Here is a 16,420-nt window from a genome sequence, read left to right as displayed (position 1 = left end):
GCCGTGACATTACCGCCAGTGTAATATAATAAGTAGAGTAGAAGAGGAGCGCTGTGTCCGGGATAACGGTGCAGTGCCGTGACATTACCGCCAGTGTACTATAATAAGTAGAGGAGAAGCGGAGCGCTGTGTCCGGGATAACGGTGCAGTGCCGTGACATTACCGCCAGTGTAATATAATAAGTAGAGTAGAAGCGGAGCTCTGTGTCCGGGATAACGGTGCAGTGCCGTGACATTACCGCCAGTGTAATATAATAAGTAGAGTAGAAGCGGAGCTCTGTGTCCGGGATAACGGCGCAGTGCCGTGACATTACCACCAGTGTACTCTAATAAGTAGAGGAGAAGCGGAGCGCTGTGTCCGGGATAACGGCACAGTGCCGTGACATTACCGCCAGTGTAATATAATAAGTAGAGTAGAAGCGGAGCGCTGTGTCCGGGATAACGGCGCAGTGCCGTGACATTACCGCCAGTGTAATAAAATAACTAAGTAGAGGAGAAGCGGAGCGCTGTGTCCGGGATAACGGCGCAGTGCCGTGACATTACCGCCAGTGTAATATAATAAGTAGAGTAGAAGCGGAGCGCTGTGTTCGGGATAACGGCGCAGTGCCGTGACATTACCGCCAGTGTACTATAATGAGTAGATGAGAAGAGGAGCGCTGTGTCCGGGATAACGGCGCAGTGCCGTGACATTACCGCCAGTGTAATATAATAAGTAGAGTAGAAGCGGAGCGCTGTGTCCGGGATAACGGTGCAGTGCCGTGACATTACTGCCAGTGTAATATAATAAGTAGAGTAGAAGCGGAGCGCTGTGTCCGGGGTAACGGCGCAGTGCCGTGACATTACCGCCAGTGTAATATAATAAGTAGAGGAGAAGCGGAGCGCTGTGTCCGGGATAACGGCGCAGTGCCGTGACATTACCGCCAGTGTAATATAATAAGTAGAGTAGAAGCGGAGCGCTGTGTCCGGGATAACGGTGCAGTGCCGTGACATTACCGTCAGTGTAATATAATAAGTAGAGTAGAAGCGGAGCGCTGTGTCCAGGATAACGGTGCAGTGCCGTGACATTACTGCCAGTGTAATATAATAAGTAGAGGAGAAGCGGAGCGCTGTGTCCGGGGTAACGGCGCAGTGCCGTGACATTACCGCCAGTGTAATATAATAAGTAGAGGAGAAGCGGAGCGCTGTGTCCGGGATAACGGCGCAGTGCCGTGACATTACCGCCAGTGTAATATAATAAGTAGAGGAGAAGCGGAGCGCTGTGTCCGGGGTAACGGCGCAGTGCCGTGACATTACCGCCAGTGTAATATAATAAGTAGAGTAGAAGCGGAGCTCTGTGTCCGGGATAACGGTGCAGTGCCGTGACATTACCGCCAGTGTAATATAATAAGTAGAGTAGAAGTGGAGCGCTGTGTCCGGGATAACGGTGCAGTGCCGTGACATTATCACCAGTGTACTATAATAAGTAGAGGAGAAGCGGAGCGCCGTGTCCGGGGTAACGGCGCAGTGCCGTGACATTACCGCCAGTGTAATATAATAAGTAGAGGAGAAGCGGAGCGCTGTGTCCGGGGTAACGGCGCAGTGCCGTGACATTACCGCCAGTGTAATATAATAAGTAGAGGAGAAGCGGAGCGCTGTGTCCGGGATAACGGCGCAGTGCCGTGACATTACCGCCAGTGTAATATAATAAGTAGAGGAGAAGCGGAGCGCTGTGTCCGGGGTAACGGCGCAGTGCCGTGACATTACCGCCAGTGTAATATAATAAGTAGAGGAGAAGCGGAGCGCTGTGTCCGGGATAACGGCGCAGTGCCGTGACATTACCACCAGTGTAATATAATAAGTAGAGTAGAAGCGGAGCGCTGTGTCCGGGATAACGGTGCAGTGCCGTGAGATTACCGCCAGTGTAATATAATAAGTAGAGGAGAAGCGGAGCTCTGTGTCCGGGATAACGGTGCAGTGCCGTGACATTACCGCCAGTGTAATATAATAAGTAGAGTAGAAGCGGAGCGCTGTGTTCGGGATAACGGCGCAGTGCCGTGACATTACCGCCAGTGTACTATAATAAGTAGAGGAGAAGCGGAGCGCTGTGTCCGGGGTAACGGCGCAGTGCCGTGACATTACCGCCAGTGTAATATAATAAGTAGAGTAGAAGCGGAGCTCTGTGTCTGGAATAACGGTGCAGTGCCGTGACATTACCGCCAGTGTACTATAATAAGTAGAGGAGAAGTGGAGCGCTGTGTCCGGGATAACGGCGCAGTGCCGTGACATTACCGCCAGTGTAATATAATAAGTAGAGTAGAAGAGGAGCGCTGTGTCCAGGATAACGGCGCAGTGCCGTGACATTACCGCCAGTGTAATATAATAAGTAGAGTAGAAGTGGAGCGCTGTGTCCGGGATAACGGCGCAGTGCCGTGACATTACCGCCAGTGTAATATAATAAGTAGAGGAGAAGCGGAGCGCCGTGTCCGGGGTAACGGCGCAGTGCCGTGACATTACCGCCAGTGTACTATAATAAGTAGAGTAGAAGCGGAGCGCTGTGTCCGGGATAACGGTGCAGTGCCGTGACATTACCGCCATTGTAATATAATAAGTAGAGGAGAAGCGGAGCGCCGTGTCCGGGGTAACGGCGCAGTGCCGTGACATTACCGCCAGTGTACTATAATAAGTAGAGTAGAAGCGGAGCGCTGTGTCCGGGATAACGGTGCAGTGCCGTGACATTACCGCCAGTGTAATATAATAAGTAGAGGAGAAGCGGAGCGCTGTGTCCGGGATAACGGTGCAGTGCCGTGACATTACCGCCAGTGTAATATAATAAGTAGAGGAGAAGCGGAGCGCCGTGTCCGGGGTAACGGCGCAGTGCCGTGACATTACCGCCAGTGTAATATAATAAGTAGAGTAGAAGCGGAGCTCTGTGTCCGGGATAACGGCGCAGTGCCGTGACATTACTGCCAGTGTAATATAATAAGTAGAGGAGAAGCGGAGCTCTGTGTCCGGGATAACGGCGCAGTGCCGTGATATTACCGCCAGTGTACTATAATAAGTTGAGGAGAAGCGGAGCGCTGTGTCCGGGATAACGGCGCAGTGCCGTGACATTACCGCCAGTGTAATATAATAAGGTGAGTAGAAGCGGAGCTCTGTGTCCGGGATAACGGCGCAGTGCCGTGACATTACCGCCAGTGTAATATAATAAGTAGAGTAGAAGCAGAGCGCTGTGTCCGGGATAACGGCGCAGTGCCGTGACATTACCGCCAGTGTAATATAATAAGTAGAGTAGAAGAGGAGCGCTGTGTCCGGGATAACGGTGCAGTGCCGTGACATTACCGCCAGTGTAATATAATAAGTAGAGGAGAAGCGGAGCTCTGTGTCCGGGATAACGGTGCAGTGCCGTGACATTACCGCCAGTGTAATATAATAAGTAGAGTAGAAGAGGAGCGCTGTGTCCAGGATAACGGCGCAGTGCCGTGACATTACCGCCAGTGTACTATAATAAGTAGAGGAGAAGCGGAGCTCTGTGTCCGGGATAACGGTGCAGTGCCGTGACATTACCGCCAGTGTAATATAATAAGTAGAGTAGAAGCGGAGCTCTGGGTCCGGGATAACGGTGCAGTGCCGTGGCATTACCGCCAGTGTAATATAATAAGTAGAGTAGAAGCGGAGCGCTGTGTCCGGGGTAACTGCGCAGTGCCGTGACATTACCGCCAGTGTAATATAATAAGTAGAGTAGAAGCGGAGCGCTGTGTCCGGAATAACGGCGCAGTGCCGTGACATTACCGCCAGTGTAATATAATAAGTAGAGGAGAAGCGGAGCGCTGTGTCCGGGATAACGACGCAGTGCCGTGACATTACCGCCAGTGTAATATAATAAGTAGAGGAGAAGCGGAGCGCTGTGTCCGGGATAACGGTGCAGTGCCGTGACATTACCGCCAGTGTAATATAATAAGTAGAGGAGTAGCAGAGTGCTGTGTCCGGGATAACGGTGCAGTGCCGTGACATTACCGCCAGTGTAATATAATAAGTAGAGGAGAAGCGGAGCTCTGTGTCCGGGATAACGGCGCAGTGCCGTGACATTACCGCCAGTGTACTATAATAAGTAGAGTAGAAGCGGAGCGCTGTGTCCGGGATAACGGTGCAGTGCCGTGACATTACCGCCAGTGTACTATAATAAGTAGAGGAGAAGCGGAGCGCTGTGTCCGGGATAATTGCGCAGTGCCGTGACATTACCGCCAGTGTAATATAATAAGTAGAGTAGAAGCGGAGCGCTGTGTCCGGGATAACGGCGCAGTGCCGTGACATTACCGCCAGTGTAATATAATAAGTAGAGTAGAAGCGGAGCACTGTGTCCGGGATAACGGTGCAGTGCCGTGACATTACCGCCAGTGTAATATAATAAGTAGAGTAGAAGCGGAGCACTGTGTCCGGGATAACGGTGCAGTGCCGTGACATTACCGCCAGTGTAATATAATAAGTAGAGTAGAAACGGAGCGCTGTGTCCGGGATAACGGCGCAGTGCCGTGTCATTACCACCAGTGTAATATAATAAGTAGAGTAGAAGCGGAGCGCTGTGTCCGGGATAACGGTGCAGTGCCGTGACATTACCGCCAGTGTAATATAATAAGTAGAAGAGAAGCGGAGCGCTGTGTCCGGGATAATTGCGCAGTGCCGTGACATTACCGCCAGTGTAATATAATAAGTAGAGGAGAAGAGGAGCGCTGTGTCCGGGATAACGGTGCAGTGCCGTGACATTACCGCCAGTGTAATATAATAAGTAGAGGAGAAGCGGAGCACTGTGTCCGGGATAATTGCGCAGTGCCGTGATATTACCGCCAGTGTAATATAATAAGTAGAGGAGAAGCGGAGCGCTGTGTCCGGGATAACGGTGCAGTGCCGTGACATTACCGCCAGTGTAATATAATAAGTAGAGGAGAAGCGGAGCGCTGTGTCCGGGATAATTGCGCAGTGCCGTGACATTACCGCCAGTGTAATATAATAAGTAGAGGAGAAGAGGAGCGCTGTGTCCGGGATAACGGTGCAGTGCCGTGACATTACCGCCAGTGTAATATAATAAGTAGAGGAGAAGCGGAGCGCTGTGTCCGGGATAATTGCGCAGTGCCGTGACATTACCGCCAGTGTAATATAATAAGTAGAGGAGAAGAGGAGCGCTGTGTCCGGGATAACGGTGCAGTGCCGTGACATTACTGCTAGTGTACTATAATAAGTAGAGTAGAAGCGGAGCGCTGTGTCCAGCATAACGGCGCAGTGCCGTGACATTACCGCCAGTGTAATATAATAAGTAGAGTAGAAGCGGAGCGCTGTGTCCGGGATAACTGCGCAGTGCCGTGACATTACCGCCAGTGTAATATAATAAGTAGAGTAGAAGCAGAGCGCTGTGTCCGTGATAACGGTGCAGTGCCGTGACATTACCGCCAGTGTACTATAATAAGTAGAGGAGAAGTGGAGCGCTGTGTCCGGGATTACGACGCAGTGCCGTGACATTACCGCCAGTGTAATATAAAAAAATGAAGAGGAGAAGCGGAGCGCTGTGTCCGGGATAACGGTGCAGTGCCGTGACATTACTGCCAGTGTAATATAATAAGTAGAGTAGAAGCGGAGCGCTGTGTCCGGGATAACGGCGCAGTGCCGTGACATTACCGCCAGTGTACTATAATAAGTAGAGGAGAAGCGGAGCGCTGTGTCCGGGATAACTGCGCAGTGCCGTGACATTACCGCCAGTGTAATATAATAAGTAGAGTAGAAGCGGAGCTCTGTGTCCGGGATAACGGTGCAGTGCCGTGACATTACCGCCAGTGTAATATAATAAGTAGAGGAGAAGCGGAGCGCTGTGTCCGGGATAACGGTGCAGTGCCGTGACATTACTGCCAGTGTAATATAATAAGTAGAGTAGAAGCGGAGCGCTGTGTCTGGGGAAAAGGCGCAGTGCCGTGACATTACTGCTAGTGTACTATAATAAGTAGAGTAGAAGCAGAGCGCTGTGTCCAGCATAACGGCGCAGTGCCGTGACATTACCGCCAGTGTAATATAATAAGTAGAGTAGAAGCGGAGCGCTGTGTCTGGGGAAAAGGCGCAGTGCCGTGACATTACTGCTAGTGTACTATAATAAGTAGAGTAGAAGCGGAGCTCTGTGTCCTGGATAACGGCGCAGTGCCGTGACATTACCGCCAGTGTAATATAATAAGTAGAGTAGAAGAGGAGCGCTGTGTCCGGGATAACGGTGCAGTGCCGTGACATTACCGCCAGTGTAATATAATAAGTAGAGTAGAAGCGGAGCTCTGTGTCCGGGATAACGGTGCAGTGCCGTGACATTACCGCCAGTGTAATATAATAAGTAGAGTAGAAGCGGAGCGCTGTGTCCGGGATAACGGTGCAGTGCCGTGACATTACCGCCAGTGTAATATAATAAGTAGAGTAGAAGAGGAGCGCTGTGTCCGGGATAACGGTGCAGTGCCGTGACATTACCGCCAGTGTAATATAATAAGTAGAGTAGAAGCGGAGCGCTGTGTCCGGGATAACGGTGCAGTGCCGTGACATTACCGCCAGTGTAATATAATAAGTAGAGTAGAAGAGGAGCGCTGTGTCCGGGGTAACGGCGCAGTGCCGTGACATTACCGCCAGTGTAATATAATAAGTAGAGTAGAAGCGGAACTCTGTGTCCAGGATAACGGCGCAGTGCCGTGACATTACCGCCAGTGTAATATAATAAGTAGAGTAGAAGCGGAGCTCTGTGTCCGGGATAACGGCGCAGTGCCGTGACATTACCGCCAGTGTAATATAATAAGTAGAGGAGAAGCGGAGCGCTGTGTCCGGGATAATGGTGCAGTGCCGTGACATTACCACCAGTGTAATATAATAAGTAGAGTAGAAGCGGAGCGCTGTGTCCGGGATAACGGCACAGTGCCGTGACATTACCGCCAGTGTACTATAATAAGTAGAGGAGAAGCGGAGCGCTGTGTCCGGGATAACGGTGCAGTGCCGTGACATTACCGTCAGTGTAATATAATAAGTAGAGTAGAAGCGGAGCGCTGTGTCCGGGGTAACGGCGCAGTGCCGTGACATTACCGCCAGTGTACTATAATAAGTAGAGGAGAAGCAGAGCGCTGTGTCCGGGATAACGGCGCAGTGCCGTGACATTACCGCCAGTGTAATATAATAAGTAGAGTAGAAGCGGAGCTCTGTGTCCGGGATAACGGTGCAGTGCCGTGACATTACCGCCAGTGTAATATAATAAGTAGAGTAGAAGCGGAGCTCTGTGTCCGGGGTAACGGCGCAGTGCCGTGACATTACCGCCAGTGTAATATAATAAGTAGAGTAGAAGCGGAGCTCTGTGTCCGGGATAACGGTGCAGTGCCGTGACATTACCGCCAGTGTAATATAATAAGTAGAGGAGAAGCGGAGCGCTGTGTCCGGGATAACGGTGCAGTGCCGTGACATTACCGCCAGTGTACTATAATAAGTAGAGGAGAAGCGGAGCGCTGTGTCCGGGATAACGGTGCAGTGCCGTGACATTACCGTCAGTGTAATATAATAAGTAGAGTAGAAGCGGAGCGCTGTGTCCGGGGTAACGGCGCAGTGCCGTGACATTACCGCCAGTGTACTATAATAAGTAGAGGAGAAGCGGAGCGCTGTGTCCGGGATAACGGTGCAGTGCCGTGACATTACCGCCAGTGTAATATAATAAGTAGAGGAGAAGCGGAGCGCTGTGTCCGGGATAACGGTGCAGTGCCGTGACATTACCGCCAGTGTAATATAATAAGTAGAGTAGAAGCAGAGCTCTGTGTCCGGGGTAACGGCGCAGTGCCGTGACATTACCGCCAGTGTAATATAATAAGTAGAGTAGAAGCGGAGCTCTGTGTCCGGGATAACGGTGCAGTGCCGTGACATTACCGCCAGTGTACTATAATAAGTAGAGTAGAAGCGGAGCGCTGTGTCCGGGATAACGGCGCAGTGCCGTGACATTACCGCCAGTGTAATATAAGTAGAGTAGAAGCGGAGCGCTGTGTCCAGGATAACGGTGCAGTGCCGTGACATTACCGCCAGTGTAATATAATAAGTAGAGTAGAAGCGGAGCTCTGTGTCCGGGATAACGGCGCAGTGCCGTGACATTACCGCCAGTTTAATATAATAAGTAGAGTAGAAGAGGAGCGCTGTGTCCAGGATAACGGCGCAGTGCCGTGACATTACCGCCAGTGTAATATAATAAGTAGAGTAGAAGCGGAGCTCTGTGTCCGGGGTATCGGTGCAGTGCCGTGACATTACCGCCAGTGTAATATAATAAGTAGAGGAGAAGCGGAGCGCTGTGTCCGGGATAACGGCGCAGTGCCGTGACATTACCGCCATTGTACTATAATAAGTAGAGTAGAAGCGGAGCGCTGTGTCCGGGATAACGGCGCAGTGCCGTGACATTACCACCAGTGTAATATAATAAGTAGAGGAGAAGCGGAGCGCTGTGTCCGGGATAACGGTGCAGTGCCGTGACATTACCGCCAGTGTACTATAATAAGTAGAGGAGAAGCGGAGCGCTGTGTCCGGGATAACGGTGCAGTGCCGTGACATTACCGTCAGTGTAATATAATAAGTAGAGTAGAAGCGGAGCGCTGTGTCCGGGATAACGGCGCAGTGCCGTGACATTACCGCCAGTGTAATATAATAAGTAGAGGAGAAGCGGAGCGCTGTGTCCGGGATAACGGTGCAGTGCCGTGACATTACCGCCAGTGTACTATAATAAGTAGAGGAGAAGCGGAGCGCTGTGTCCGGGATAACGGTGCAGTGCCGTGACATTACCGTCAGTGTAATATAATAAGTAGAGTAGAAGCGGAGCGCTGTGTCCGGGGTAACGGCGCAGTGCCGTGACATTACCGCCAGTGTACTATAATAAGTAGAGGAGAAGCAGAGCTCTGTGTCCGGGGTAACGGTGCAGTGCCGTGACATTACCGCCAGTGTAATATAAGTAGAGTAGAAGCGGAGCGCTGTGTCCGGGATAACGGTGCAGTGCCGTGACATTACCGCCAGTGTACTATAATAAGTAGAGTAGAAGCGGAGCGCTGTGTCCGGGATAACGGCGCAGTGCCGTGACATTACCGCCAGTGTAATATAATAAGTAGAGTAGAAGCGGAGCTCTGTGTCCGGGATAACGGTGCAGTGCCGTGACATTACCGCCAGTGTACTATAATAAGTAGAGTAGAAGCGGAGCGCTGTGTCCGGGATAACGGTGCAGTGCCGTGACATTACCGCCAGTGTAATATAATAAGTAGAGTAGAAGCGGAGCTCTGTGTCCGGGATAACGGTGCAGTGCCGTGACATTACCGCCAGTGTAATATAAGTAGAGTAGAAGCGGAGCTCTGTGTCCGGGATAACGGTGCAGTGCCGTGACATTACCGCCAGTGTAATATAATAAGTAGAGTAGAAGCGGAGCTCTGTGTCCGGGGTAACGGCGCAGTGCCGTGACATTACCGCCAGTTTAATATAATAAGTAGAGTAGAAGAGGAGCGCTGTGTCCAGGATAACGGCGCAGTGCCGTGACATTACCGCCAGTGTAATATAATAAGTAGAGTAGAAGCGGAGCTCTGTGTCCGGGGTATCGGTGCAGTGCCGTGACATTACCGCCAGTGTAATATAATAAGTAGAGTAGAAGCAGAGCGCTGTGTCCGGGATAACGGTGCAGTGCCGTGACATTACCGCCAGTGTACTATAATAAGTAGAGTAGAAGCGGAGCTCTGTGTCCGGGATAACGGCGCAGTGCCGTGACATTACCGCCAGTGTAATATAATAAGTAGAGTAGAAGCGGAGCTCTGTGTCCGGGATAACGGTGCAGTGCCGTGACATTACCGCCAGTGTAATATAATAAGTAGAGTAGAAGCGGAGCGCTGTGTCCGGGATAACGGTGCAGTGCCGTGACATTACCGCCAGTGTAATATAATAAGTAGAGGAGAAGCGGAGCGCTGTGTCCGGGATAACGGTGCAGTGCCGTGACATTACCGCCAGTGTAATATAATAAGTAGAGTAGAAGCGGAGCGCTGTGTCCGGGATAACGGTGCAGTGCCGTGACATTACCGCCAGTGTAATATAATAAGTAGAGGAGAAGCGGAGCGCTGTGTCCGGGATAACGGCGCAGTGCCGTGACATTACCGCCAGTGTAATATAATAAGTAGAGTAGAAGCGGAGTGCTGTGTCCGGGATAACGGTGCAGTGCCGTGACATTACCACCAGTGTAATATAATAAGTAGAGTAGAGGCGGAGCGCTGTGTCCGGGGTAACGGCGCAGTGCCGTGACATTACCGCCAGTGTAATATAATAAGTAGAGTAGAAGCGGAGCTCTATGTCCGGAATAACAGCGCAGTGCCGTGACATTACCGCCAGTGTAATATAATAAGTAGAGTAGAAGCGGAGCGCTGTGTCCGGGATAACGGCGCAGTGCCGTGACATTACCGCCAGTGTACTATAATAAGTAGAGTAGAAGCGGAGCGCTGTGTCCGGGATAACGGTGCAGTGCCGTGACATTACCGCCAGTGTAATATAATAAGTAGAGTAGAAGCGGAGCGCTGTGTCCGGGGTAACTGCGCAGTGCCGTGACATTATCACCAGTGTACTATAATAAGTAGAGTAGAAGCGGAGCTCTGTGTCCGGGATAACGGCGCAGTGCCGTGACATTATCACCAGTGTACTATAATAAGTAGAGTAGAAGCGGAGCTCTGTGTCCGGGATAACGGTGCAGTGCCGTGACATTACCGCCAGTGTAATATAATAAGTAGAGTAGAAGCGGAGCGCTGTGTCCGGGATAACGGTGCAGTGCCGTGACATTACCGCCAGTGTAATATAATAAGTAGAGGAGAAGCGGAGCGCTGTGTCCGGGATAACGGTGCAGTGCCGTGACATTACCGCCAGTGTAATATAATAAGTAGAGGAGAAGCGGAGCGCTGTGTCCGGGATAACGGTGCAGTGCCGTGACATTACCGCCAGTGTAATATAATAAGTAGAGTAGAAGCGGAGCGCTGTGTCCGGGATAACGGCGCAGTGCCGTGACATTACCGCCAGTGTACTATAATAAGTAGAGTAGAAGCGGAGCGCTGTGTCCGGGGTAACGGCGCAGTGCCGTGACATTACCGCCAGTGTAATATAATAAGTAGAGTAGAAGCGGAGCGCTGTGTCCGGGGTAACTGCGCAGTGCCGTGACATTACCGCCAGTGTAATATAATAAGTAGAGTAGAAGCGGAGCGCTGTGTCCGGGATAACGGTGCAGTGCCGTGACATTACCGCCAGTGTAATATAATAAGTAGAGTAGAAGCGGAGCGCTGTGTCCGGGATAACGGCGCAGTGCCGTGACATTACCGCCAGTGTACTATAATAAGTAGAGGAGTAGCGGAGCGCCGTGTTCGGGGTAACGGCGCAGTGCCGTGACATTACCGCCAGTGTAATATAATAAGTAGAGGAGAAGCGGAGCGCTGTGTCCGGGATAACGGTGCAGTGCCGTGACATTACCGCCAGTGTAATATAATAAGTAGAGTAGAAGCGGAGCTCTGTGTCCGGGATAACGGCGCAGTGCCGTGACATTACCGCCAGTGTAATATAATAAGTAGAGGAGAAGCGGAGCGCTGTGTCCGGGATAACGGCGCAGTGCCGTGACATTACCGCCAGTGTACTATAATAAGTAGAGTATAAGCGGAGCGCTGTGTCCGGGATAACGGCGCAGTGCCGTGACATTACCATCAGTGTAATATAATAAGTAGAGTAGAAGCGGAGCGCTGTGTCCGGGGTAACGGCGCAGTGCCGTGACATTACCGCCAGTGTACTATAATAAGTAGAGTAGAAGCGGAGCGCTGTGTCCGGGATAACGGTGCAGTGCCGTGACATTACCGCCAGTGTAATATAATAAGTAGAGTAGAAGCGGAGCTCTGTGTCCGGGATAACGGCGCAGTGCCGTGACATTACCGCCAGTGTACTATAATAAGTAGAGTAGAAGCGGAGCGCTGTGTCCGGGATAATGGTGCAGTGCCGTGACATTACCGCCAGTGTAATATAATAAGTAGAGGAGAAGGGAGCGCTGTGTCCGGGGTAACGGCGCAGTGCCGTGACATTACCGCCAGTGTAATATAATAAGTAGAGTAGAAGCGGAGCTCTGTGTCCGGGATAACGGCGCAGTGCCGTGACATTACCGCCAGTGTAATATAATAAGTAGAGGAGAAGCGGAGCTCTGTGTCCGGGATAACGGCGCAGTGCCGTGACATTACCGCCAGTGTAATATAATAAGTAGAGGAGAAGCGGAGCTCTGTGTCCGGGATAACGGCGCAGTGCCGTGACATTACCGCCAGTGTAATATAATAAGTAGAGGAGAAGCGGAGCTCTGTGTCCGGGATAACGGCGCAGTGCCGTGACATTACCGCCAGTGTAATATAATAAGTAGAGGAGAAGCGGAGCTCTGTGTCCGGGATAACGGCGCAGTGCCGTGACATTACCGCCAGTGTAATATAATAAGTAGAGGAGAAGCGGAGCTCTGTGTCCGGGATAACGGCACAGTGCCGTGACATTACCGCCAGTGTAATATAATAAGTAGAGGAGAAGCGGAGCTCTGTGTCCGGGATAACGGCGCAGTGCCGTGACATTACCGCCAGTGTAATATAATAAGTAGAGTAGAAGCGGAGCTCTGTGTCCGGGATAACGGCGCAGTGCCGTGACATTACCGCCAGTGTAATATAATAAGTAGAGGAGAAGCGGAGCTCTGTGTCCGGGGTAACGGCGCAGTGCGCCTTCATATACGGCGGCGTTGTGTAATATGTCAGCGGTTATGTGTGACGCCATTGGGAATTACCCGTGAGATGTTAATCAGACTTTGTCCTCTTTCACTTATTTCAGGGTCGCAGACGAATCTGAGAGAGTCTGGAGACCTGAGGTCACAAGGTCAGTGCGGTCACTTATCTCCCATTGTTGTTACTGTTAGTCAACGCTTAGTCCACTGCGGATACAACGCGCTTAGTGCTTTCTCATGAGGTGTATCTCTTCACTATTCCTGCGCGTAACATTGTCACTATTCCTGCCTGCGTCACATTGTCACTATCCTGCGTGTTACATTGTCACTATTCCTGTGCGTCACTATCACTATTCCTGTCTGCGTTACATTGTCACTTTTCCTACCTGCGTTACATTGTCACTATTCCTGTGCGTCACATGGTCACTATTCCTGTCTGCGTTACATTGTCACTATTCCTACGCGCGTCACATTGTCACTATTCCTACGCGCGTCACATTGTCACTATTCCTGCCTGCGTCACATTGTCACTATTCCTGTCAGCGTTACATTGTTACTATTCCTGCCTGCTTCACATTGTCACTATTCCTGCCTGCTTCACATTATCACTATTCCTGCCTGCGTCACATTGTTACTATTCCTGTCAGCGTTACATTGTTACTATTCCTGCCTGCTTCACATTGTCACTATTCCTGCCTGCTTCACATTATCACTATTCCTGCCCGCGTCACATTGTCACTATTCCTGTCTGCGTCACATTCTCATTATTCCTGCCTGCGTCACATTGTCACTATTCCTGCCTGCGTCACATTGTCACTATTCCTACCCGCGTCACAGTGTCACTATTCCTGCCTGCGTCACATTGTCACTATTCCTGCCTGCGTCACATTGTCACTATTCCTACCCGCGTCACATTATCACTATTCCTACCTGCGTCACATTGTCACTATTCCTGCCTGCGTCATATTGTCACTATTCCTGCCTGCGTCACATTGTCACTATTCCTGCCTGCGTCACATTGTCACTATTCCTGCCTGCGTCACATTGTCACTATTCCTACCCGCGTCACATTGTCACTATTCCTACCTGCTTCACATTGTCACTATTCCTGCCTGCGTCACATTGTCACTATTCCTATCTGCGTCACATTGTCACTAATCCTGCCTGCGTCACATTGTTACTATTCCTGTCTGCTTCACATTGTCACTATTCCTGCCTGCGTCACATTGTTACTATTCCTGTCTGCTTCACATTGTCACTATTCCTGCCTGCGTCACATTGTTACTATTCCTGTCTGCTTCACATTGTCACTATTCCTGCCTGCGTCACATTGTCACTATTCCTGCCTGCGTCACATTGTCACTATTTCTACCTGCGTCACATTGTCACTATTCCTACCTGCTTCACATTGTCACTAATCCTGCGTGTTACATTGTCACTATTCCTATCCGCGTCACACTGTCACTATTCCTATCCGCGTCACATTGTCACTATTCCTACCTGCGTCACATTGTCACTATTCCTACCTGCGTCACATTGCCACTATTCCTGCCTGCGTCACATTGTCACTATTCCTACCTGCGTCACATTGTCACTATTCCTACCTGCGTCACATTGTCACTATTCCTGCCTGCGTCACATTGTCACTATTCCTACCTGCTTCACATTGTCACTATTCCTACCTGCGTCACATTGTCACTATTCCTACCTGCGTCACATTGTCACTATTCCTACCTGCGTCATATTGTCACTATTCCTATCCGCGTCACATTGTCACTATTCCTACCTGCGTCACATTGTCACTATTCCTACCTGCGTCACATTGTCACTATTCCTACCTGCTTCACATTGTCACTATTCCTACCTGCGTCACATTGTCACTATTCCTACCTGCGTCACATTCTCATTATTCCTGCCTGCGTCACATTGTCACTATTCCTACCCGCGTCACATTGTAACTATTCCTACCTGCGTCACATTGTCACTATTCCTGCCTGCTTCACATTGTCACTATTCCTGCCTGCGTCACATTGTTACTATTCCTGCCTGCGTCACATTGTCACTATTCCTATCTGCGTCACATTGTAACTATTCCTGCCTGCGTCACATTGTCACTATTCCTATCTGCGTCACATTGTAACTATTCCTACCTGCGTCACATTGTAACTATTCCTGCCTGCTTCACATTATCACTATTCCTGCCTGCGTCACATTGTCACTATTCCTACCCGCGTCACAGTGTCACTATTCCTGCCTGCGTCACATTGTCACTATTCCTGCCTGCGTCACATTGTCACTATTCCTACCCGCGTCACATTATCACTATTCCTACCTGCGTCACATTGTCACTATTCCTGCCTGCGTCATATTGTCACTATTCCTGCCTGCGTCACATTGTCACTATTCCTGCCTGCGTCACATTGTCACTATTCCTACCCGCGTCACATTGTCACTATTCCTACCTGCTTCACATTGTCACTATTCCTGCCTGCGTCACATTGTCACTATTCCTATCTGCGTCACATTGTCACTATTCCTGCCTGCGTCACATTGTTACTATTCCTGTCTGCTTCACATTGTCACTATTCCTGCCTGCGTCACATTGTTACTATTCCTGTCTGCTTCACATTGTCACTATTCCTGCCTGCGTCACATTGTTACTATTCCTGTCTGCTTCACATTGTCACTATTCCTGCGTGTTACATTGTCTATATTCCTGCGTGTTACATTATCACTATTCCTGCCTGCGTCACATTGTCACTATTCCTGCCTGCGTCACATTGTTACTATTCCTGTCTGCTTCACATTGTCACTATTCCTGCGTGTTACATTGTCTATATTCCTGCGTGTTACATTATCACTATTCCTACCCGCATCACATTGTCACTATTCCTGCCTGCATCACATTGTCACTATTCCTGTCTGCGTTACATTGTCACTATTCTTACGCGCGTCACATTGTCACTATTCCTGCGCGTCACGTTGTCACTATTCCTACCCGCGTCACATTGTCGCTATTCCTGTCTGCGTTACATTGTCACTATTCCTGTCTGCGTTACATTGTCACTATTCCTACCTGCGTCACATTGTCATTATTCCTGCCTGCGTCACATTGTCACTATTCCTACCTGCGTCACATTGTCACTATTCCTACCTGCGTCACATTCTCATTATTCCTGCCTGCGTCACATTGTCACTATTCCTGCCTGCGTCACATTGTCACTATTCCTACCTGCGTCACATTGTCACTATTCCTACCTGCGTCACATTCTCATTATTCCTGCCTGCGTCACATTGTCACTATTCCTACCTGCGTCACATTCTCATTATTCCTGCTTGCGTCACATTGTCACTATTCCTGCCTGCTTCACAGTGTCACTATTCCTGCGTGTTACATTGTCTATATTCCTGCGTGTTACATTATCACTATTCCTGCCTGCGTCACATTGTCACTATTCCTACCCGCGTCACATTGTCACTATTCCTACCCGCGTCACATTGTCACTATTCCTGCCTGCTTCACATTGTCACTATTCCTGCCTGCTTCACATTGTCACTATTCCTGCCTGCTTCACATTGTCACTATTCCTGCCTGCGTCACATTGTCACTATTCCTGCCTGCTTCACATTGTAACTATTCCTGCCTGCTTCACATTGTCACTATTCCTGC

The 16,420-nt window shown here is 50.2% G+C and overlaps 1 protein-coding gene across 2 annotated transcripts in view; it reads left to right on the top strand.

Annotated features, from left to right (window-relative positions):
- MARK4 (microtubule affinity regulating kinase 4) overlaps positions 1–16,420 on the top strand; it is a 404,265-nt gene that overhangs the window by 339,495 nt on the left and 48,350 nt on the right. For both annotated transcript variants that reach the window (XM_063950480.1, XM_063950481.1), the window contains one exon: positions 12,858–12,902. In XM_063950480.1, coding sequence (XP_063806550.1) covers positions 12,858–12,902 — 45 coding nt within the window. The remainder of the gene's footprint in view (positions 1–12,857; positions 12,903–16,420) is intronic.

The sequence above is a fragment of the Pseudophryne corroboree genome, assembly GCF_028390025.1.
Source record: "Pseudophryne corroboree isolate aPseCor3 chromosome 8 unlocalized genomic scaffold, aPseCor3.hap2 SUPER_8_unloc_6, whole genome shotgun sequence".
Taxonomy (NCBI): domain Eukaryota; kingdom Metazoa; phylum Chordata; class Amphibia; order Anura; family Myobatrachidae; genus Pseudophryne; species Pseudophryne corroboree.
The sequence above is the reverse complement of the archived record's forward strand: the minus strand, read 5'-3'. Positions and strand labels throughout refer to the sequence as shown.